Here is a 25,124-nt window from a genome sequence, read left to right on the forward strand (position 1 = left end):
ACGTGATCATCTGTAGGGCCTTGGTCTGCACTCTATTTTTTACCACTTGTAAGACAGACGGCTGCAGAGTTCTCAAAACAGATGCCAATATAATGAATAATTCTGGAGTACTAAGCCATAATACAGCAAAGATAAATATGTATCAATTATTCTTCTATGCTGCAAATGTATTCATCTTAGCCCTTCAAGATGGCATGGATACCCAAAGACACACACACACACACAGATCAGGTCAGAGATGACTGCAGATGCCAAACCAATCTTTTTTCCTCTGGATTTTATATACGTGTATAACAAATACATACAGATTTAACAAATAAGAATTGCTACACTGGGTCAGACCAAAGGTCCATTGGCCAAATGGAAAACAGCCATCCAGTCTTTGACAGTGGCCACTAATGGATGCCTAGAGAAAAGTACAATAGGTCAAGCACATAATGACACTTCCCCAACGTACTCTCACATTCAGTAGCCATGTATTAATTCTCTCACTCCTGAACTACAGCTTCCCCAGAGCACAAAGGGAGCTCACTTATATTTGTCTTTTCATGGATATCTACATCTACAACAGCATTACATCTATAGCTGCCAAACTATTTATTTGTTTGCAAAAAAGTTGCCAAGAGCTGTGCTTCCACTAGATGGAAAAGGTAAAACCCCACCTTCGATATTGTCCGTCCAGGAAAAACCTCAAAATGCACCACCACGTGCCACCACCCCTCAGTATGGGCTCGGTCTGAGCTCTTGTGGGTCCCTGAGGAGTCCAACAAATGAGTGGCATGGTTTGATGGCAGGATCCGGGTGGGGAGGCAGGGGTGACTGACCCAGCTTCACCCGGGAGCTCCGACACCCTCCCCTGCACCACAGGGCCTGGAGTGCCCACGTCAGGCAGAGAGACCCCGCCCCTGCATCCCTACCACAGAGGGAGCAGGAGGCCACCGCTGTGTCGCCCTGGGCCTGCCCCTCCACTCCCAGGAGGGCCGAGCAGCTGTGAGGAGAGAACGCACCCCCAGACCCCGCCACCGAGCCCCACCCGCGGCTGAGGGCGGGGTGCGCCGAGGCGGGCCCGCGCAGGGCGCCCGCTAAGGGAACGCGGCGAGGAAGGGGCGGGGCCCGGGGCGGGTCTCCCCCGGCTGGGCCTCGACACCCGCCCGTCTCGTGCCGCCGCGCTCGCGCCCCACCCCCCTCCGCCCGCCCGTGGCGCGCGGCCCTGCGTCAATGCAAATGAGCGGCGCGCGAGGCGAAGGGGCGGGGCTCCTCTCCTCCCTGAGCAAGTGCCTGACGGGATCGCAGGCAGCGGAAGAAACCACCATCCCAGCCTCCCCCAGGCTGTCGGCGGACATAAAAGCCGCTCGCACCCGCTGCTGCAAAACGAAGTAAAATCATTTTATGTCAGGTATTTCCCGCTTGAGCGTAGATATATCGTCGAAGCCCAGTGAGTGCCTTCCTCACCCAGAAGGCCAGCAGATCTTCAGGGCGTTACTTAAAGGCTGTCACCTTCCCCCCCCCCGCCCCCCGCTTAAGTGGTAGCCTTCACCCGGCTCGTCGGCGCCGTGCGCGCGGGCGTTGGTCAGCGCGAGCACCCACCCCACCGAAGCAGCCCCAGGGACGGGCAAAGGGGGAGGGGCTCCAGCGGTAATCCATTATTCATGAGGGGGCGGACCCACCGGCTCATTACCAAGGTCGGCCGGCCGGCCAAGGGAGGGCTGTGACGTAACTATGACGAATGTTCCGGCATTCTTAAGGGCGTTGCAGCCGGCTCTGAGCCGGCAGTGGGGGTGGGGGAGGTGGCCGGGGGTTGAGCCGAGCGCCGCTGCGGAAACGGGGACCTGCCGTGGTGGGGTGCCGGCGGCCTCCCGGCCTCCCTCCCGGCCAGTGCCAAGCCTGGGAGCGCCCCGCTTTTTCCTGCCCTACGGCGTAGCGGCTGGGGGGGGGTCGGGCGGAGGAGTTACCGGGGGGGGCGGGGGCTGTGGGGAGAACGACCTGTCCAGGGGTATTTAGGATGATCTAGCGGATTACTGTGGGTACGACTGTAGGCGGGAAGGGCCGCCCTACCGGGTGTCCCGGCAGGTTAGGGAAAAAAAAAAAAAAGCCCTGATAAAGTAGGGTTATTTATTATCAAAAGGCTCCGGTATTTTTAAAACCAGTACAGTGGAGATGATGGCAAGGAAGAGGGCTTTATTCTAAAAAGTGGCTATTTTTTGGCTTATATAGTGGTTTGCGATAGGCGGGTGTTTACCCCCCCACACTCCCCCCGAAGACTATTAATTATCTTTGTCTCTTCAGGCTCCCGGGGTGGGGAGTGCCCCCTCCTCTGAGCCGGTGTCGGGGAGCCCCCTCCATTGCATGGGGGATCACAGCCGCGGGCTCCCGCAGGCGGCGACCCGCAGCCCACCGTTGGGTGTAGGAGGCGCTGGCTCCGCCGGGTCCTTCCCCTCCCCGGCCGCGGCGGCAGCCGCCTCTCATTCCTCCTCCTCCTGCCCCTTCTCACCCGCTGTAACCGGTTCCTCTGGCAGCGGCGGTGTGTCCGGTGGGTCGCCGCCGCCCTCTCTGCTCCCCTCGGCGGCCGCTGCTGCGCATCATCAAAACATGCAGGATGAGCTGCTCCTGGGGGTGACACGGCAGCAGCAGCAGCCAGGCAGCGAGAGGCTGGGCAGCAGCCCCGCAACAGGACACCCCCCTCTCGGCCACCCCTCCTCTGACTTTAAACCCAGTCTCAGCCCCCACCAGGATTTAAACAAGCAGCAACCGCAGCAGCAACAGCCGCCGCCTCCTCAGCTGAGCCAGAAGAGGAAAGAGTTTAAGCAGCAGCAGCAGCAGCTCAGCAGCCCAGCCCAGCTCGGCAGCAGCCACCCCCTGAATAACCACCACCCCCCAGACTATCATCACCACCCCCCTCAGCAGCAGCAGCAGCAGTTCAGCTACCCCACTGACAAGTACCAGCAGCAGGAGCACAGGCAACAGCAGCAGCTCCAGCTCCTCAGCGCTCACCCCCCGGAACCGCCGCGGACGGGGGACTACCCGCACCACCGGCCCCTCAGCCCCGCCGAGCACAAGGGCGGCGCGGACAGGGGGGGTTCAGAGCGGCTCGCCCCTTCCTGCCCGGGGGGATCGGTGTCCGCGGACCCCAATGTGGGGGTGGCCGCCGCCTCCTGCGTGAATCCGCCTCCGTCTCCTCCTCATCTGCAGGCGAGAGCCAAGCTGCCCCCCATGGAGTCCCCCCCGAACAGCCACTTGCTGGGCAGCCCCGGGAACCTCCTGCCCGGCGGGCTGGGCTCTGGCTTCAGCAGCCTGCAGAGCCCGGAGATCCCCAGCCCCCATCACCAGAGCGGGGGCGGCTCCTCCTCGGCGGCTTCCCCTCCTCCTCCGCCGCTGCCCGGCTTCGGCACCCCCTGGTCGGTGCAGACCTCGTCGCCGCCTCCGCAGCAGACGCAGCAGCCTCCGGTCTCCAGCGGCAGCGGCGGCGGGCAGATCAGCGCGATGCCGCCCCCGAGCCCGGAATCCGAGACCAGCTTCTACCCGGGGATCCCGTCATCGATCAACCCCGCTTTCTTCCAGAGCTTCTCGCCGGTGTCTCCTCACAACCCCTGCGCGGGGCCCTTCAGCAGCCCCTTCTCGGCCGCCGCACCCCCGCCGCCGCCGCAGATGAATTTACCTCAGCAGCAGCAGCAGCAGCAGCAGCAGAACCGGAGATCCCCTGTGAGCCCCCAGCTCCAGCACCAACACCAGGCGGCGGCCGCCGCCGCCGCCTTCCTGCAGCAGAGAAACTCCTACAACCACCACCAGGTACCGGGCGGCGGCGGCGGGCGGGCCGGGCAGCCGCGGCGGGGCGGCAGGGAGCCCGGGCGAGCCGGCTCCGGAAGGGAGCCAGCGGCGGAAAGGGGGGGACTGGGGCGCGGGGGAGCCCCGGGGCGGGGAGGGGGACAGAAGGAGGACGCAGGGACGTGAGGGGGGGCTCCGCTTCCCTCGTTTCGCTGGTCGCGGGAGCCGGGAGGTTTCTCTCTCTCCCTGCTGCTGGCGCCGGGCGAGGCTGCGCGGCGGTGACAGCCCGGCGAGACCGCGGAGGCAGGGCGGGGCCCGGCCCGGCCGCTGCCGCCCCGCCGCGCTAGGCGGGCTGAGGGCCGCCAGTGGCCGGCGGGAGGGCACCTGCGCCCCGCGCCCTGTGCGGGGCCAGACTGGAAGGCGGCCGTAGGGGTCGGGCCGGGAGGCTGCTGGCAGCGGCCCGCTCCGCGCCCGGCCGCTGCTCCCCGCCCGTTCCGGGTGGCAGGTGGCCGCTTCAGCCGCGTCCCCTGGGCTGTGACCGGCCTTCCTCGGTGCGCCGTCGGCTAGCCAGGGACGTCGTTTCTGTTCGGGATGAGAGGGAGGGGGTTTCCTCTTATGAAAGAGGGTAGACGCTCCTTTTCCTGTCAAGGAGGCGTTTGACCGTGAAAATATCCCCCTTGCCCCCCCGCAGTCGCCCGTAGCGAGCGCGGTGTCCCCGGAACAATGAGCCTGACAGCTCTGGCCGGCGTAGCCGGTGCCTCATCCCTGGGAAGCCCCTTCCCCAGCCTCAAACCTGCCCTCGCACCCGCCGGGCGTGCTCGGTTGGATGGGCGCAAGTCACCGAAAGTAGATTCAGATGGGAAAGCCGTCAACGTCGTCGTCTTTTCAGGGGTTTTGCCCGAAATTACTTGAATTTGTATCCAAAGACAGCAGTGTGATTTGGGTTACCATAGTTCTGCTCCCGGTTTTAATCAAGTGGCATAACCATCCCGTGTTAAAATGGAAGTTTACCTTCTTTCCTGGAACAAAATACTCATTGTAAGAAAGCAAAGAAAAGCAGATCCACATTAATATTACCTACTAGCGCGTTACAGCCACATCTTGCTCCAATCATCTGCTCGGTTATGAAAGGCTGAAGTTATATAGGCCTCATCCTAATTTTTCTTTTATTATAGTATTAAATCCTGTCAGTTTTAATCGGTAGAGGTGGATTTGTGAAGCGTTTCTATCAGAACTGGAATCTCCCATTAAGTGTGCCTGTCCAAGAACCGATTTGGATGCATTGTGATTAGGAGCTAGTTGTCCTTAACATCTATAATAACCCGCTTCAAACAAATTCCAAAGCAGTTCTCCAACAGTGAGGTGTACAGGAATTTTCTCTCAGTTACAAGTTGTAAGTAAACTTAAACAGTGCCATGACAGCATAGCTAGCAATATTAGAGGCTTGTTAACATTAGGCATTATCTCTTAAGGTTTGTTTCACAATGGAGTGCCTGCCTCTCCCAAAATTCCAACCAAAGTATTCAAGTTTTACAACATAATTATCTATAATTATATAGAATGTGATGTTTTCCTGATTACTTGACCAAAAGTGGCTTTAGTGAGTTTTTTGTTTGTTTGGGGGGGGTGTGTGTTATAATTTTTATCTTTCTGTCTTCAGAAAGTTCTGTTTTATCTAATACATAATGTATTGATATGCTTTAAATTTTTAAGTTACTAGACTTACAAGCTGAGGGTTGCTTGCAGCTAAGCTTAGAGATAAAAGTACTGCATTTTGACTCAACAGAAGAGCTGAATTTAGAATATACACATACTCCCTACCCACACACACACCCTGTTTCTATGTTTGAGAGAAAGCCTTTCCAAGAACAGTCAGATTTGAGAACAGTAAAGATAAATAGTATTTTTCACTGTCAGTCAGACTCAGTGGGTCCACCTCTTGGTAGTATGACAACCACTATAGGTCACTTTTTAGCACAAGTTGTGGCTTAGGAATAAAAACTTGTCATCCTATAAAATCTTCCCTCTAAAGACTGCTTCCGTTTTCATATTGAGGAATATAATGCACTTGTTAGATACAGAAATACTTTATACCGCATCTAAGAAGGAAAAAAAATCCTGAAAAAAGCCCCTGAATTTCACCCTGCAGAATTCCAGAGATAGTCCTGTTCATTGCTCCAGAAATACTTGAGCAGTGGCTTCAGAATAATGCATTTTAATGTGGAAATGTTAAGATAGCTTCTTCAAACAGATTCTCTGTACAGTAATCAGTGCTCTTTTTGCTCTTATATGGTGATGCTGAGACAGTGATACTCAAAATACTGGGGGGAAAAAATCTGCCATCTGAATTTTAATTTTTTAATTTCTACTCACTGTAGAGAAATACTACTACTCACTGAGTAGAAATAAATATTAGTAGAATAATAATTATTTTAATAATAATTTTAAAAATTTACCTCTCTGAAATTCTTGTGTTATTTTTGCAGCAATCTCACTATATAATACCAAGTAATGTATGATAAAATTATCTCAGGGTTTTTTGTAACATGGTTTTACACCCTGGAATTGTTCTACTGCATAGCTTTAAGTAACACTACCAATTACTAAAATGATAGTCTAAACTGCTTGCTCAAGTACTGCAGGTTTTTTTGGGGGCGTATGGGGGAATGGGAATTACAATTTTTTTTATGATGCTGTGATTTCTTCCTTGCCTCAGTAATAAATTTACATGTTATCAGGAAAGAGTCGTTTATAGAAATCTCTGTACATTGAGTACTTGGTGATTGGTTGTTTTGGTTTTTGTTGGTTTTTTTTTTAAAGTAGGAAAACATCTCAAGTATTTTCAAAAATAATATAAATGAATCCTTCTTTTTAGCCTCTTCTGAAGCAGTCGCCCTGGAGCAATCAGAGTAGTGGCTGGAGCACAGGAAATATATCCTGGGGAGGAATGCATGGCAGAGACCATCGTAGAACTGGAAACATGGGAATTCCAGGAACTATGAACCAGATCTCTCCTTTGAAGAAACCCTTTTCTGGTAATGTCATAGCTCCTCCTAAATTTACTCGCTCCACCCCATCACTGACACCAAAATCGTGGATTGAAGATAATGTTTTCCGAACTGACAACAACAGTAATACTCTCCTTCCTTTGCAGGTAAGGATGGTATGTAACTGGTGTTTTCATAGTCTTGCATAGCATTTTGGCTTCATTCATTTTAAAGGAGAATTAAACAGTCATTGCAGCCCTCATACTTGTTTGAAAATTGTATATTTCTGTATTATAGTCCTAAATTGCAGCTAACCCCCAACGTTTTCAATTTGTTCAACAGTATATGATTCTCACAGTTAATTAAGATTATTGACTGTCAAGACAGATAGAAACTGTAGCCACTGACGCAGCATTAGAGCAGAATGTGTTTAATCCAGCAAGTATTTTCTGCCTATGGTAACACTCACATTCTTACAAACCCCTTTAAAACTCAGGGTTTTTTTGTTCGCTTGTCCTTGTACATAGGTTTTGTTACTTTTGTAGATGGCTCTGAGTCTTTGTCATGTTTGTCTTTTACTAGTATTCTAGGCTGACATTTGCATGTTAGATTTTTTTTTCCTCCACATTCTAGCAACTTTTATGTCATGTTTTGGTTGGAAGCCCTGTGATTTAGAAGTATTAAACAGGAGGATGTGTCTTAGAACTAAAGATTTGGGTTCACCTCCTGAATTTTGCCAGTGCTTCTTATGTGACTTTAAGTCACTTAACTCCAGCCTCAGTTACCTGTTGGTAAAATGTTATTTTTCCCATTCCTGCCTATATTCATTTAGTCATAACATTTCTTGTTAGCTGAGACCTTTATTATTTTGGATCCCAATCTTAGTTGCCATTCTAACAATTTATAGGTTTTGCATGGATTTTTTAAGTTACAAAAAAAGCTTGGGCAACTTATTTTAGAAATGATGCATTTAAAATAGAAAGCAGGTATTGCATTAATTCTGTACATTCTTTAATTTTCATTACGTCTGTGTCAGCTTTGTTTTTTGTCTCACACTGAGCTACTATATTCCAGCAAAAGTGAAAAAGATAATATGCAGAGAAAATAATTAGAATGTTTTCTTTATCTCCACATAAGGCTATTATAGTTGGGTTTTGTTAGGTTTCACAGACGGTAACCTAGAGTTTCATTTGTCGTAATTGTGACCATATTTGAGTTTATACAGCTGTATTTGCATCAGTTAGCAAGCTAATCCTTACGTAACTGTAATAGTGGCAAAAGGGTGCTCCCTAGGACCAGATTTCCCACTAGAGTTCCTATTTTTCTTACCATTTTGCTGGTGGACTTCCATTTGGCATGAGAGGCCATGCCCTGACTCTATCCAGGTGACCTCTGATACTTGCAGTATTCTTGAGGCTAATGGTGACTTTTGGACATACCTAAATTCTGCTCCAAGTGTATGCATTGGACCTGAACACTTAAGAGGATTTGCCTATACTGTAAAGACCTGTCCCGTTAAGTAGCCTTGCTAGCTGGAGTATCATAACTGAATAATTTTTGTATGGGTGGAAAGGTGGAAATAAAGGTGCCATTCTTTATGTATTCAACCTGATCTGTTAAGGAAAACGGATTACAGGTAGGTAATGCTTTGCTGTGGAAGATTCCAAGAATAGCTGAAAGTAAAAACTGAAACGTCTCCCGAAGATGTTAGCCTAAGGAACAGGGTTAAAAATATTAATGCCATCATACGTTGAAACTGCAGTGACATAATCATTGGAATTCACATGCGGCTAAGCCCAAGTTGTGAATATATTTACTCATTCAATATGCCTTACAAGTCAGTATGACTATTACTTTGAACTTTCAGAAGGTTCTACAGCAGTCATCTAATATAGATGAACTCATTTTGTGTCTAAACAAAAGTCTTGTGCGTTCCAACTATAATCTAAATCATTCCTATCTAGTAGGGTAGGAAAAAATCCTTGCTATTTAACTTTTATTATAAAATACATTAACGTTTCTGTTTGGGGTTGTCTGGTTTTTTTGACTAGATAGTGTCAAAGAGAAAACACACTTAATTGTCATTGGTCTTACCTGCAAGCACCAGAGCCACCAATTAAATAGACCTGTTTGTCTGCCTATATTTATGCTGTAGATCTATCTATGCTTAAATGTCCCTTATATGTATAAAGTCATAGTTGCAGAACACAGTAAAAATACTCCTCTTTGAAGGGTTGCAGTGTTACCTACTGCTATTATGGAAACACTAGATGTTTCCATAAATTACTTTGCTACACTGAATTCGTGTTCTTATTTTTCAGTTATTATACTATTGTTATATGGTTAATTCCTTGTGATGACTGTTACATTTTGCAAGTCATAATGAAAAAGTTAAATAGAGCTTGGAGCTCATACTTCTTTTCATCAGGACTTGTGTTGGCAATTGCAATGCTGTCAAACACCCATCTTGCTAATTTGTACTGTGCTTGTCTCCTTCCATAAAAGGCTGAGGTATTTAGATAGAGGATTCTTAAAGATACAGTAGCAATTTCAGAAGATACTCAAAAATAGCAGTAACTAAATTTTGTGCCATTTGGAAAGTCTTGCACGTAAGCATTTATGTGTACATAGAAGTTACCTATTTCTTCCAAGCTTCCACAGAGCGAACGCATCTTAGCATGTGTGTTGAATACATAGTGCATCATTCACAGTTTTGCAGAATACTTTCCCACATGATCATGCATCTTTGTTTTAACTGCAGTAATCATTTTGTATGTCAGGGGACAAAGCACCTCCCCTCCGAACTTCAGCTATCTCAAGATTAGCAAATGAAAACTGCTGAGAAAAGCCAGTGTACTCACTGTCTAACTTTCTGCAGGTCATTAATGTTCTGCTACCATTTTTTAAAATGCTATCTATTTTTTGCTAAGTCTAAATGGCATTCAGCAGTGTCAGCTGCTCATCCAGTTTCTGTAAAGCATGTACCTGATGCAAACAAGATAAGTCACGGAGGAATCGTATACAAATTCAAAGCTTTTTCCTTCCATGAAACTTCTTTATTCTTTGATGTTTGCATTGATGGATTGTCACCAGTATGGAACTGACATAAATTCTGATGAAAATGTTTCTTGGCATTAAACTAATGAGTGACACTGAATGTCATTACTGATAACTGAATAAGTAATTATGTTTATTACTTAAAGGGATGAAAGCAGATTTTCTGTACTTCATAGTTAAAACTGAAACATAGCCCATGTGAAGTTGAATTCACAGTGGCCACATTAGTTACAGCAAAGCTGCTTTTGCTTACAGCAGTTATGAAGGACATCTGTCAGGGGAATTTTCCAAAGTTCAAGAGTTTTTGTTTTGTTTTTAAATAAAAGTAGTTAAACATCATGGCAACACTGATTTAAATGTAAGCAAATTAAGCCAATAGCCAAGTTTTTCTTCTGTGGCTCACTGTAGGAAGCTTTTTTTCTCCCTCAGGTTTTTAAGGTAACACAAACTACATCGGTTAAAGGTCTTTCATAGACAAAATTATGTCTACAAGTTTAAGCTCTGCGACGCTGCTTGCACCATTATAGCTACTTCATATAGGGAAGAGATTGTTGCCTTGTACCGGAATCATTAAGGAACGATTAGAAATTTTGTCAGGTATTCACACCATCTAACTTAAGCATTTAATTGAGGAGCCTATTTCTCTCTCCTTAAAGAGAATCTGGGCTCCTTATTTAGATAATCTAATTCTCTAGAAGAACATACCTGGCACCACTGACCATACACAGCCCCTGGGATACCAGTTTAGGCACTTAACGTTGCATGTCAAGAAATTAGACAATATGAATATTGTCTCTTATGCCCTGATCTAGAGTACAAAAAAAATGGATGTAAGGTGCAAAGCTAAAAATGTATTTCTGACCCCAGATACTGTGGGGGTTTTTCCCCAAAAAACATGCTTCAGGTATTTCGATGGCCCAAACGCAAGCACAGGAATGAGTGTTTTGTATATTCATTTTTTTCGTTTACTTTCCTTGGATGAGGAAAATAATTAACCGTTCCTAAAATTTTTGTTTAAAATTTCAGTGTCTGCTAACCCTATTTTGATTGCAAGCTTAATGTTTCTTAATATCTTGCAAGTAAGCTTACTAAAACCTATTATAACAGTTTAATAATACACTTCAGTGTTACACACTTCAGTGTTTAACTATTTTCGTTCTAGTAAAAACACTGTATTCTAGGAATGTGAATTTAGTTTCTGTGTCTCTTTTGAATTAAGAAAATATACATTGCATGTCCGGGTGTTCTTCACCTTGATTTGTCCTTCCTGTTTGTTCAAACAAACAGTACGTGCAATGTTCGTGGTCCTAAAAGCTGAGCTTTATTATTCTATGTTTGAATATAGTGCTCCAGCTGGGGATTTGTATGGTAAGGTGCCATCTCTCACAAATGCAGATTTTTTCTTTTTCTATTTATTTTTGAAATGTGCTAAAGCTTTCAAAGAAAACAAAACACTTGCAAAGCTAAATTAGTTTTAAGATTGTACGTCACAACAGGTCTTAGTTTTAGATATTTAATTTAAACTGCTGGCATGTTGATTCTCTCTTAAAATTGCTTCCATTCAGAGGACTTCAGATTCTAAATATGACAGTTTTAGTATAGTTTAATAAATGTACCTTAACAGTTTAATGGCTAATCTAGACGATAAACATACTGGTCAATATTAGATGAAGATCAAGTTGGGTTCTTAATGCCCTATTTAGACTCCTAAATAGGTGGCCTGTTTCTTCAGAAGTGCTGAGTGTTTGACAGCTCGTGTTACGCTTGAAGGCACTGGGAATATCTAGCTGCTAAGTTTTCTTAGTATTCAGACTAGTGTAATTGTCCAAACACTGATTTATAAGCCAGGCTTTACCTGCAACAGAACAGTGTCTTCAGATTTTTAATGCTGTGGATTGGTTACCTGGGGTTGATTAAATAACATACAAACCCAGATATTTTTGTCTGAGGACCATACTGGGGATACCTCTAAATGGAGAAAATGGTCTACTGCAATACCTTTAACTCCCGAATTAAGACCTTTGAATAAATAGTATTGGGAGCTGCACAGATGAACGATTCAAAGGAATCAATTACGAGAAAGTTTGTGGGCCTTACCATACAAGTGTTTATATGACTTTTTATGAGCTAAGAATTCTCTTCTACTGTTAAAATTTGCTTCAGTTATACAGCTCATTCTATTAATGCAAGTCAAAACCAGAGTTAGGAAAATTCAACAAAATATTTAGCAGCTGTGATGGTATAGCAACGATGTATACTCTATAAGTAGCGTATCTCCACTCATTCTGGCTGCCAAAGCACGGTTGTTCTCTAAGTCGAAATGAATATGTTCTCACCTATCCAAAAGTACATTTACTGTATGGTCTAATGTAGTTGCATTTAAGTACTCAAGACTGTATAGATATTTCCAGATGGGGGGGGGGGGGGGGGGGAGGTGAAGAGGGTGGAGGAAAAAAACCGAAACAAACACACTTGAATAACAACTTCCCCTTCAAATGTCTTAATTGTTCCTTTAGTTATTTTGTTGGCGCTATTAATATACAAATCTTTTAGATTTGCCTGATAAGTCAGTCTTGCCAAGCCTTTAATCATCTCCATAATGTGTCTGGTTTGTTTCCAGTTTACAAATGTATATTCTTGAGCTGAAGTACTCCAGTATGGATACAGTACATGCCATTGGGATTTTTTTGTTTGTTTTTAAATGCTTCTGTAGTTGGGAAGTAGGTGTGTCTTTGCCACAGGACCTGTTCTTGGTGGATTTTAGGCTCAATTTAGCTAGCTTACATAGCTGATTGTGTCATTTTAACTTTAAAACACTTGTCAGGTTGACCATTCACAGATGTCTACCAGATATTATAGTTCATCTTTACCACTGACACCATGGAAAGTAACCAAGCAATTTCATGTGTCTACTTTAAGCCTTCCTTCTTGCTTTTTTTATAGAGCTAAAATTGTAGTTGTCATAGGTTTTCATATTAAGTTCTCATTTACACTACTTGTGGTTTCAACAAGGGGCTTATGATTATAGTATGTCTTCACTAAAATGAGAATGACTTGAAGTTTAGGTGTGAGCAAAGATATTTTAGAATATATAATGTACTTAATTGTTAGGTTATTACTGCTAACATTAACACTGCTATATTCAGGTACTTTTTAAAGTCTATGAATACTTTATTATTAAATCAGCTGTCAATTTCTAGTCTTCGAACACATTTTTATTCAGGTCCATTTTTTCAACTGAAAACTGAACTTGTTAACTTTTTAGTTTGGGAAGTGATTTTAAAAAAAGTTTCTTTAATTGAGCTTTTAAAAAATTCGGTTAACTCAGCAAGGTCAAAGCTACAGAGTCTTTTTTGCAGCCAGCTGAGACCATAGTCGAAACTGACTAGAAGCTTTGACTTTGAAGTTGTTTCCAGCCCCCATCAGATGGTGCTACATTTCTTTAGAATATCAACGGACATGTGAAGGAGCATATTTTAAAAGATACTTGCATTTACTGAATTTAATACCTGTTAGAAGTCTAATTTTTTGCTTCAAGTAGTCCTACAGATCAGTAGTTTAAAGCATGTGTCCAAAATTTGACATTGTTTAACTTCTTAACTATGAACATCTGTTTTTAGCCTTTGTGGTTAAAGATTAGCAAAATTGTATTCACTGTTTAATAGTTTCTGTCCTTGTATTTGCTTTATGCGTAAATGACTATATATAAGCTTTGAGATGTAACTGCACTGAGTTTCTGCAAATCCTCAAACAGAATAATCTTTGCACAAATTACATAGATGTATTTAGAAGTTCTAAATAGATTGTGCCAAGAAAAATTGTTTGTCCAACAACTTAGTGTTGAAACTTGCTCTTCAGAGAAAGCTGCCCTTCTCCCATTCATTCCCCATTTAGACGTATGGGGGGAGGACTTCTGAAACACGCACTATGTAGATGTATTTTGCATGACAGTGTCAAAAAGTCCTTCTAGCACTGACTGTATTCTATGGGTACAATACTTCATGATTCTCCAATATTGTGTAAATTTGTAAAAATTCAGAAATAATTATCAGTTTTCTGTAAACTGTCTTACATAGTCTTAACTTTCAAGTTGAGGTGGCAATTTGTCACTTAGCCATATACCTCTGAATCTGTAGGTAGTTATACCAAAACTACGTTTTCAATTCTCCTGTGTATGAGTGCAGTTGTGATTCTGGTATCGGAAAGTTAGGTTGAGCAGGATTCAAAAGTTTATACAGTTAAAAAGAAATAAAAAGCTAGCGTGAGAATTTGTAGTGTTTGGGAGAAGTTAACTGTCATCTCCGGGGAAAAAAATAGCATTATGTTGCGACATTCCACTAAGATATGGACCTTCTGACACGGCGAGACCTCACTTGCTTCTTAGCACAGAACTGATGAGCCACAGAGGTGAGGGAAATGCAAAATATTTTGCAGGAATTCAGCCTTCACAAAAGGGGCTTTTGGAGTCAGGATGATACAAAACTTATATTAACATACACGCTTATGTATCAATTGTTGTACTACTGTTTATCTTTAGTTTCATTATTTCAACACGGTTGATAAGCAGTTATCTTCTAAACCAACCTGGAACTACCTATAAAAGAACATGGAAATAGTCCCAAGAATTAGAATAATTTCCATGTTGTTTTATAGGTAGTTCCAGGTTGGTTTAGAAGATAACTGCTTATCAACCGTGTTGAAATAATGAAACTAAAGATAGTCCCAAGAATTAGGACTATGTCCATGTGCATGGAAAACTATCTAAAACAATCAGGTATTTTTTGTGCTTGTCCCAAAGATCCAGGAAAATCACAATGGAAGTTTTCTGATGGAGTACGACATGCAGTAGTAGAACTGTCCCCTTTCAAACCCTTGTGGATTTTTTTTTTCTACCGCAGAACTTTCTAGAAAGCCTTTGCTGATGTGACCTACATTACTGAAATACTTTTAAGTTCTGCTTTGAAATGAAAGCTTTGTATTTGCGTAGATGGTAACTGTGCTCTTTAAAGATATGATGTACATACTTGGGGAGCACAAAGCAGTGTTTTAGCATTGTAAAGCCTAGTTGCACAAAGGTTTAAAATGAACCTTGTACCCAAAGAATGACTTACTCCTTTTGAGATAGTTAGATTTCAGATAATGTTGATTTATAGTAAGTAGTTCATCAGTGTGAATTAGAATAGAAGTTAAAAGTTTTGAAGCACTGATTACCTAGATATTACCCAAACTCACAAGTGGATAGTGTGATGTGGGTAGCGAGACAGCAGATACAATTCCCATATTTAAATCCTGCTTTACTTCAGTGTAATCACAACATTTTTATATTGTTGTATGCCTATTGCATGTTTCCACTGCCAGAAATGAAGTAATAAAATTAAAAGAAACAAACATCTTTTTTTTGGCTTTATAGACATGAACTTTCTAAGGTGTAAAGAGGCTGGGAAAAGTTTTTCTTCTCTTTCCAGCAGCACAGGACCTTTCCCTTTGGATACACAGAACTTGCAAAACAGAATGATACAAGGGTGAAGTTACAATGATTGCACCATGTCAGCCAGTGGAGCGGTTTACAAATTAATCACAAAAGCATGTTATATGTTTTACTTTCCCATTTCTCTGTAAGATCCATGACCAAGTGGGCCAGTTTTAGGAATTAACCATGATGGAGCCCTTTCTTACAGGCTTCTGCTCTCCAGAGCAAAGTTAAGTGTACAATAATGACTATTTGCCACATAGTCATGTGTTATCTCAACATATGTGTACATAGCAATGATCAAAAAACAAACAAAATTTTATTTAGTGAGCCTGTAACAAATACATACAGTTCAGTCCAGTTTTTACCAATACTAGTTCTTTTCCCCTGTCAGCTACAGAGGTAGCAAAGCATGTTTCCTGTTCACTCAGCATTGTTTTTTGCAGGAGCACTTACTACCTATCAGGTACTGACTTCAGCTGAATTTAAGACTTCATTAAAAATCCTGATGAGATACCTTCTGAATGGTAGGGAACAGTAGGGAACAAATCCAGCTTTGTCACTGCTCACACCTTCTATAGAAAGCAAGTTTGCTATGGTAAGCAGGTTCTTTTCATTGTGCTATTGAGAAACAAACCTGCAAGGGCGTGGAAGCAAATTAGTCATTTCAGTTTCATTCTGCTGCTTCTCAGGACAGCTAGAGAACTGAATGAAAGCCAACCAGTCCCAAAATAAGGCTGCTGTGAACTAAAATAGTACTGGTGACTTGTTGGCACCCAGACTGGGTTGTAGATCACCTCACAAAGTGTCAGTGGCATTTGGTCTGGGACATGGCAGGAGACAAGAGAAACCTACTTCTTAAATTTATCTTTAAAATTATCTAAGGGCTGCCAAAAAGAAAATAAAGTATCTGATCAAATGAACATAGCAGATTGCTTACCAGGCAGGAAGCTGTTACTCTTTATAGTTGTTTGAGGGAGAGAGAGCTGAAAAACAGGATTTTCCTTCTTCATCCCAATGTTGTATCAAGTTGACTAAACTTTCTAAGAAAGATGAAAGTTAAATCTTAGTTTCATCATGGCTTGCTTTGCAAAGCTGTTGATAAGTCACAGTTTCTGAATTGTAGAAAACCTCTATTTCGAAGGTTGCATTTTCACTCTCCAAACATGAAGAGTACCTGCTTGCTGAGGGATGTAGTTTGAAATTAATCTATGTTCTGCTGAACTGTCATGGAAAGTCACAGTGAGTGTGGGTCAGATACCTTCTGTCCCTATTATATATGTACTAAGTGGATGGCTGCATCTTTAGTTAATTTTAATGGCAATGGGATGTGTGTGGTGTATTTCATCCTACACTGTTGAATTACTACAGTGCAGCCAGAGAGAAGACAACAGTAAAATTAAGGCACGATTACAGGATTCCTTTAAGTGCAATACAGTCCAGCTAGAAGCCTTGCAGGTAGAAGAAATTAAGGATTTACGAAAACTATTTTCAGACTCTGAAGGTATCCCAGAAAGACCAAAGAAGTTAGAATTCATCTTTTTTCTGTCTCTGTAACTTGGGTGTATTAGAAAACGTGGGAGAGAATGTCTTGGTTGAGCATAAAGTCAGTGAAAACATTTACGATTTATTACAATAACTTTTATTACCTTCAGTGCAAATATTTGTAAGACCTGATGGTAACTATTCTTAATCTTCATGTGCAGAAAAATTGTTCTCCATCAGGCTGATAATCTATTAATAAGCTTTGTGACATTTTCTTTTTATAGTTTAGCTTTAATTTTCCAACCTTTAACTGTTTAGTGCTGACCATTTGTAACTCAAGTCTTTGTATGGAAAGGGCCTCAGATTAATCACCCAGAAGCCAGGAAGGGCAGTCTCAGCAGGGGTCTGAGGGCCCATGTAGGGTACTTACCCAAGCACCAAGAAAATGCTTTCTTTCATATGAGGTGACTGTCCTTCTTGTCCTGTAGTTCCCCACCTTACTCGCTCTTTAACTTCTGCATGAAATGAAACTGAGCTTTTGCAGACATTAGTCTCCTTCATTAAACAGCCTAATGCTTATCTCTGCTGTGGATCACTAGAACTGAGCCAGGCAGTTCTTCTGAAGGAAACAGGCGATCACAGGCTATCAAAGTGCATACACAGAAGAGTTATTCAGTGTATCTCTAGTTTTATATTTGGATGCTGTTAAACTTACTGATAGTAAAATCAGGTCTTACTGTTACTAAATTCAGGAATCTTAAGCTTTTGTATCATTGTCCGTCTCCAGAGTGTCTGAGTGTACAGCCTTTAGAAGGCGCCTTTGTCTTCCTATCAAGTTTCCTGTTAAAAAGTACAGAATTTGTATTCCGATACTAAGGATTTTGTTCTCTTTTAGGATCGAAATAGAATGTATGACAGTCTGAATATGCACTCTTTGGAAAACTCCCTTATTGACATTATGAGAGCAGAGCATGATCCACTTAAAGGTATGTTACTATGCTAAATAAAGAAAAAAGGGTCATCCATTCTGCATATTTGAAATAATACTGATTGCTAATTTAGATTCTAGGTTCATATTAAAATAGGAAATGAATTATTTTCTCAACTCATATGAAAGCTCAATCTCAAGCTGTATTTTATTGAAAACATTGGTTTACAGTTATTTAAAATTTAAGCTTTAGTGTCTTCATAGGTTTTTCTCTTCTCTCCTCCATCCTTCCCTCCTTTCCCCCAAGAAATTCATAGTTAGTTTATTTGAAATTTACTTGTCTGCTGTAAGAAATTCTGCCTCAGTTTGTGAAGACATACTGTTCTGTTAGAGGCAGCCAGTAGAGGCTGGGAGGAGAATCAAACCGCTACCAGTGTTAGCTGGTTAATTTTCCCCTTCATTGCAATGGAAGATGAAAAGAAAATTAAGTCCACTGATAAATTCAGGTTTTGTCCTTTCAAATATTTTTTCAAAGCTCCTGGAGGATAATAGTGCAATTAATTGTCCAGTTTCTGTTTGTCTGAGGAAGTCCAGAAATACACTTGGCTTTAGAATGCTGGTTCCTCTCATCCTTCTGGGCTCTGTTCAAATCATTTGGCCACAGCAGTAAGCATATAGCTAGTATTTGTGGGCTTCAATTTTAACTCCTCTACTCACTGTACATTAACTCATTCTTTTGAATCCTGTTTTTCCATACTTATTCTCAGGTGGCATTTACTGTTGAACTTTGGGGCAGGGAGCCCAAGCCATTTTATTTGGCTTGATCAAATGTTACTTCATTTGTGGTGTTATAATTAGACTAACACAATCTAACTTTAAAATTATCCAAGACTTCAGGCTTGCTTTGCAGAGATTAAGTCTCAGTATTGAAGCAATTGAAAAAATAATTAAAAAAAATTACTTCTTTATATTGTTATTTACTCCCATCCATTCTCCGTTTCTAGAGGCTCCTAGACTTAATATGTATTACATTAGCACATAAGGCCCTGTGTTCTCCTAATTTGAAAGACACTTTGCTAGAGTAGTCTGTTCATGGTTCTTTTAAGATCTGTAATCAGTCGGAAGACCTGTAGTATTCAGATAGCATGTAATAGTATTGTAAGATTTACAATGTAAAGCCAAAAGTTTGTGGATTATTTTTCAAGCTGAAAATCTCTGCAAAGCATCAGTAAGCAGGTAGCATTTAGTTAGGCAGTTAATTTTCCTCCTCTTTAGAGTGGAAGCTGAAGTTAAACTTTCTTAGATGTTCTTAAATCTAATCTCTTGTTTCTTACTGCATACAGAGAATTAATTACAGTTTTAATAATTTTATCATTTAAGTCTATTATTAAATTCAGTTTCTGTCTCTTCTGCATGTTTACAAAACATTACTAAGTAACACAAAGGGGTTGAAACCTGTGAACAGTTAGCCCAGTGGTAACTGCTGTGGACTAAAAGCATGCATATGTCATCAAAGACAAGGTAACTAGTTAGATCATCCCTGTTTCAAAGCATTGTTGCTTCAATTTGCTACACTCAGTTGGTGGCTAATATTTCTTTGGTTATCTGAATCCAAATCTACCATCAGGAAGGATATTAAAAGTTAAAGCTACTGTTAGGCATAAAATTAGAGAACGCAGATCTATCTCAATATACTGTCATTGGCACCTCTCACATTGCTGAAAACCAATTGGTTTCTTCACTTTTTTTCTGTGCACACTGACATGACAAATGGTTGCTCTGTTCCCCCTGCCATCTTGCTGTTTGCATTTTGGCTTTATAATGCAGAAGAGCATGGAAAAGACCCATTTTTCTTCATACTTCATCATGATACAATAGATGAAAATTACATATTTCCAATAATAATTTTTCAGCAAGAACAAGACAAGACAAAGCTTTAAGATTTTAAAGTGAAATGGGTTCATACGTAGGCACTTCTGAAAAACTCGGTAAAGTTTCCATAGTTATTCTGTGCTTTCTAGGGGCATAAGTATATGGTTTCAGTCTACAGTTAAGAGATTTATATTTTTTTTAACAGTTTCACCATCATACTCTTGCAGTGAAAATTCTGCTAAGTTTTATGTTTGAACTAAAACAGATGGAAGCCACAGACAGTGATGAATTCAAAGGAAATACATTTTTTTGTTCAAGTGCCAGAGAACAATGCACACGCCAACTGAATTTAAAGAGAGTAATTGTGTGCTGTTATTTAAATTGGTTGATTAAGATTTTTTTTTCTGTTTGGAAGTTATTATTTCAGCTGAAACAGCTACATTATTAACAGTAAGATACAAGAAATGTTCCTTACTGACTGAAAATGGGAATAAGAGTTCACATCCTAGAATAGCCTTTTAGTTCCTCTCTACCCCTCTTCTGTTTAGTCACCATTATTTGGCATTTCTGTAATTTTCTAGCAACTTTAACTTTTTTTTTCTGCAAACCATGAAACACTAATTTTGTTATTTCCATCTCTGTGGCTTTTCTTTTCACCACAGAAAATCTGACATTTACTTAAGAACCCATCATATTTGCTTGCAGAATGCACACGATTAAGAGTATTACTGTTATTTATTTGTTGTTCATATTAATATATAAGGTACTTTGTTATAACTAAAGAATATTTTGTTACTAGAGAATATTTTTATGACAAGTTTTTAAGTAAATCTAAGCACACTAAAACAATGCATCTTTTATATCTGACCACAGCAGTAAAATGAAAGTCCCTGGAATTTTAAGCACGTGTTTCAGATTTAGCTGCTTACAATATCTGGAGTATGACTAAGCATCTTGTCTCAGATTTTGCACAATGCAGAACAGACACTGTGTATACTAGCTCACAGCTTTAAGTTTTGCATTTCAAGATCCATTTTAGAAGGAAGTAAAATTTAACCACTTTTGCTTTCATGAACTTGAAAAAACTTTATTTCAAAAATGATTGATGGAAAGATAAGTTCATGCCTGCCAAAAAATTGTTTAAAGATGCATAGTTTTGGCTTCACTTAGACAAAGTTTAGTCATTACTACAGACATGGTCAAAAGAAAGAAGTAATTTTTAGCTTTCAAAAAGACATTTTTCCAAGGTAGGTTAATAGGGAATAGATGCTTGACTTCACTAGTCATTGCAGCAGAAATACTGATCATATTAAAACTAATCTTTCCATGCAGCTTTCTTGAAATGGAAGGAATTACAATATTGGTAGCCTGAAATACGTGGGTATTGGTAGTATAACTCTTTTCCAGACCGACCCCTTGTGTACTTGCATTTTTTCCTTCCTCCCTCCCCAAATACCAACATTTCTTGATGTTGTGATGTAGAAAACTTGGATTCTAGACATTTCAGAAGGATGAAAACCAATACATTTGGGATAAAACAGATTATGGAAAAAAACTTAGAAGAAATGGTTATATTTTGCATGGAATATGTATTAGAACTGAGGAGCAGGTGATTTAATGGAATTTTATCTACTGTTTTAAACATCTTTCTAGTAAAAACTAGTATTTCCATGTAGTTTAAGGGCTTGTCTTTTGTAAGGCAAGAGTATTGATACTGTACTCAATTTACAATTAATTTCTGTTTCCTGATGAACTCTCTTACAGCTCTGCAAGCTAGATGTAAGGTAATACTGAATTTGAGTTAGCCATAGCTATATTAGCGGGAGTAACAAGAAGGAATATTAACTTTATGTTGAATTTTCCTTCCGTTTCTTTGTGAGGGGAAAAACAAATTTTTTGGGAAAGTTACACAAATATATTTTTTGTACAGCTAGTAATAAATAATAAAAGTAAAACACTATTATTTGGCTTATCTATGGAGAAAAATAACTTGATGAACTTAGAAGTCTGTCTTGCTTTTTCTTTGTTTTATTTTCCCTTTAAATTGGTTTAGTTGAGCTTTTCAGCTGTTAGACATCTTTCTTTTAAAACCAACCTGCTGGCGCATGCTCAGTGAAGTAAAAAGAAAAGCATTGGTTACTCAGCAACACATTTTCTTTCTTTGAATATGGTAACTTTTGTTTTCAAAGAAATTTGGTTCATATTTTGTGTTATGAAGCTCTAAGGTTTAAAGTTATGCAGTTGCTTCTTAGAGTAATTCAAGTTGCACTCAGAAAAGAGTTTCTGAGGCTGAACAAAAAAACTATGGAAGGAAGAACTTTGCTCTTAGTCATATAAAAGGCTTTGAAATTGTATATACAGATTGTTTCCTCTTTCTGTCATAGAATCTTTTCATGATAAAAGAATATATTTAAGACCGATAGACTGATTTGCTTAAATAGATCGACTATCAGAGACAACACAATTGACCTCATTATGACTTACATAATTACACAAGTGTTTGAGAGTATAGTGTCTAGGCTTTCTCTAACTAGGTACTGTCCAAACATGGTTTTGTGCTGTTGTCTTAACTATGCTGATTCAAAAACTGAGCTTTCTGTAACTGCTGCAATCCTCAGCCATTCACTGGTCTGTTAAAGTAGTTTGGGAAAAGCTTAACTTGGAAGCTTTTTCTCTTCTAATCAGGAGATCTCTTGAAAAAAAAGAAGATGGGAAAGGAATTTGTGATTGTCAGTCTCTTCATTCAACCATTTAAGACTTTAAAAAAAAAGGGGGGGGCGGGGGTAGACATGAAATAGTGAAACTTGTGAAACTGTGAGTCAGCAATGTTTAAAGCGGTCGTTATACTTAAAGCTATCCCAAATGTTTTAATATGTGGGGATTCCTCCAACAGTTTAGTTAAATAGGAATAGAAAGTATGCATTTTCAAAAGTAGATATGGATTTGCCTTGAAATGAAAAGTGAGTAAGCACAACTACATATGTATGCTCAGAAGAAGCTTGCAAAAAATATTAAATTTCCATTGCCCAGATGAGTAACATGAGATTACGAAATGCAGCTAAAACTAAGTTTGTTACTCTTTCCTCATGGTTTGGATTAGCAAGACTTTTAACTGGATTTAGTGGATAAACTGGCCCACCAAAATTTATTTGCAAGCTTTTTATTTTTTTCTGTTCTTACAGAAGAATACATTGTGAGAAATACATACCAGGCAATTCTGTTAACATTAATCACATTTAGATATGGAAGGGGGGGCTAAACTTAATAGAACTCTAGTTGCGTAAGAAATGTCAAACATACCTTCTTCTCCTTAGCAATACCATTTTGAATTTAGCCATGATACATGAGAATTACTAATTAGTGGTAACATGATAAAGTTGCAAGTTCAGGTTTGCACAGAGAAAATTTCTGTAACATGATACTTTATGATACATTACTGTAATATTAGGCATTGTACTTGTTGCAGATAGCAGCACGTTACTCATTTTGAATGCTGTAGAGCTAAGTTCTGTAGACAGTCAGTGAAGTGATTACTTTTCATTTCTCAGGAATGGAATACATCTATTGTTTAAATATTAGATATTCTTTAATTAATTTGTAGTTGATTTTAAACTAGTAAAGTATCTTTATATATTACTGAAATTTCTTTTTTAAGCAGGCGGAGGCCATGGAATCTCTAGAACATCTATTGAACATTTTAAACTACTCTAGATTACTGACATTGAAGTAGGATGGGATTAGATAGAATTTGTGGTGAGGGCAGTTCTTAAAATGGTACTTTTTTTTTTTAAACGCATCAAACAACATGCAGTGAAAATAGCTGACTGGAAAGAAATATGTGCTAGAAGCAAAGTAAATTGTTACAAGATGGTGCTGCCATCTTCTGTATTTTATATACTGATATTATAAGTGAAGTTTGATATTGTATATGTCCATTTAACTAGAATAATCTGTTAAAAAATAGTGTAATCTGAGCTCTGTATAAGACTGATCTTGCACCCAGTTCCATGCATGAAGTGGTCTGCATTTATGTTTATCATTAAATTCAGGTGGACACCCTAGAAACACTGCATTTTGCTTCAACAGATTAATCTGAGAGATAAGAACCTAAGTTAACGTACCAAATAGCATTGTACTTTGAAAAAGTAAGCAAACCTTCTATGTTAAAAATGTTTTTAAGATTGTAAGTCCAAGTATGAGACAAGGTAGTAAACTCAAGTATTAAGTTCACCAGAATACAATAACACAAGGTATGATTTCATTGAAAGAACCATGTAAATAAGACTTAGAAGTATCAGTACAGATGTACATGTACTGAATACTGTGTTACTCATTTTCCTTTCTAACCTTCAAATCATTCATTATCTGAGCTAGCAAATTCATCTCTGTAACACAGCAAGATTGGGTTTCTTTGCGTTTCTGTGATTCATAGGTTTTACACTGCAGTAGTGGGCCCAGCTCCCTAGTGCACTCTCTCCCTGCTACTTAATGAGGAGTTCTTTATTATTTCAGCTTTTTCAGTTTGGCATGTATGTTTCAGCTGCAGCTTATTTGTGACGCTATAGGGGAAAAAAGCAGAAGAATGCAAAACCAGAGTTGTAAACCCAGAATTTACTATATTAAAATATATTAATTAACTATATTAATATATTACTATATTAAAATATAAAATTTATAAAAGTTTTCCTCTCCAGGTGTTGACAATGGTAGGCTTCTCTCTTCTGCTAGGCCTTAAATCTGACATCTTTTTCTGTAGTAATGCTGTAGTAATTTCTGTAGCAATTTTTCTGCCAAAAAAAATGTATCTTTTGTCTCCCTAGCTGAACAGAAAAAGAAGATAAATGTATACAGACAGGGAGAAAGACTGTCACCACAGACTGGAGGAGGTTCAAGATGAGATGATAATTTCTCACAATTTCTATTGTTCTAGATAGATACAGCATTCTGATTTGCAAGAAACAGCTCATATTGTTGGAAGTATTTCTATAGCACCGTATAGAAACATGATGGTGACAGTAAATAATCTTGTAAAATCCTTGCTGTTAGGCAAATGAGTATTACCTTTATAGGTCAAAGAAATAAGAAGTAAAGCAAAGTGACTTGTTATACACCAGGCTGAGCAAACCAGTAGCAGCCCCCACATTGCAATTTAAGGATGCGTTGTTCCTAATTCTTTTCCTATTATACCAGCATGCATTGCTAGAAGGGCAGAATATTTATAGTTCCAAGAAGCATTAGGTATAGCTGTAAATGTTCAGCATGACAGGAAAAAATGGCTTGTATGTTAAAACTGGACATCTTGAAGATAAGGAACAATAAGACACAGGCTCCTACAAAGATTTTTGTTCAGTATCCTCCCTAAGCCTGCTCAAAAATTCTGTAGAAGTTAGAGAAGACAGCAGAGTCCTTTTGGGTGGCATTCATCTGCCCTTTTCCAGGAGGCTGCCCTTGCCTTTCACTGCTTTCTCTACGCTTTCAAATTCCGAAGCAAATAGTTCCTACCTAATCTGCAGATGTTCTGATACCATCCATTCATATAATAATGAAATCTGTGGGAAGAGAA

The 25,124-nt window shown here is 40.6% G+C and overlaps 1 protein-coding gene across 4 annotated transcripts in view; it reads left to right on the forward strand.

The window, feature by feature from the left end:
* Window positions 1–2,574: 2,574 nt before the first annotated feature.
* The window catches only part of CPEB2 (cytoplasmic polyadenylation element binding protein 2), a 53,846-nt gene continuing 31,296 nt past the window's right edge, over window positions 2,575–25,124 (forward strand). For 2 of the 4 annotated variants that reach the window (XM_059817405.1, XM_059817404.1), the window contains exons 1-3: window positions 3,208–3,786; window positions 6,638–6,925; window positions 17,657–17,747. In XM_059817405.1, coding sequence (XP_059673388.1) covers window positions 3,211–3,786; window positions 6,638–6,925; window positions 17,657–17,747 — 955 coding nt within the window. In that variant the 5' untranslated portion in view covers window positions 3,208–3,210. Of the gene's footprint in view, window positions 3,787–6,637; window positions 6,926–17,656; window positions 17,748–25,124 lie in introns of all 4 variants that reach the window. The other 2 variants (XM_059817402.1, XM_059817403.1) reach the window with 2 other exon arrangements.

The sequence above is a fragment of the Gavia stellata genome, chromosome 5 (genome assembly GCF_030936135.1).
Source record: "Gavia stellata isolate bGavSte3 chromosome 5, bGavSte3.hap2, whole genome shotgun sequence".
NCBI lineage: Eukaryota > Metazoa > Chordata > Aves > Gaviiformes > Gaviidae > Gavia > Gavia stellata.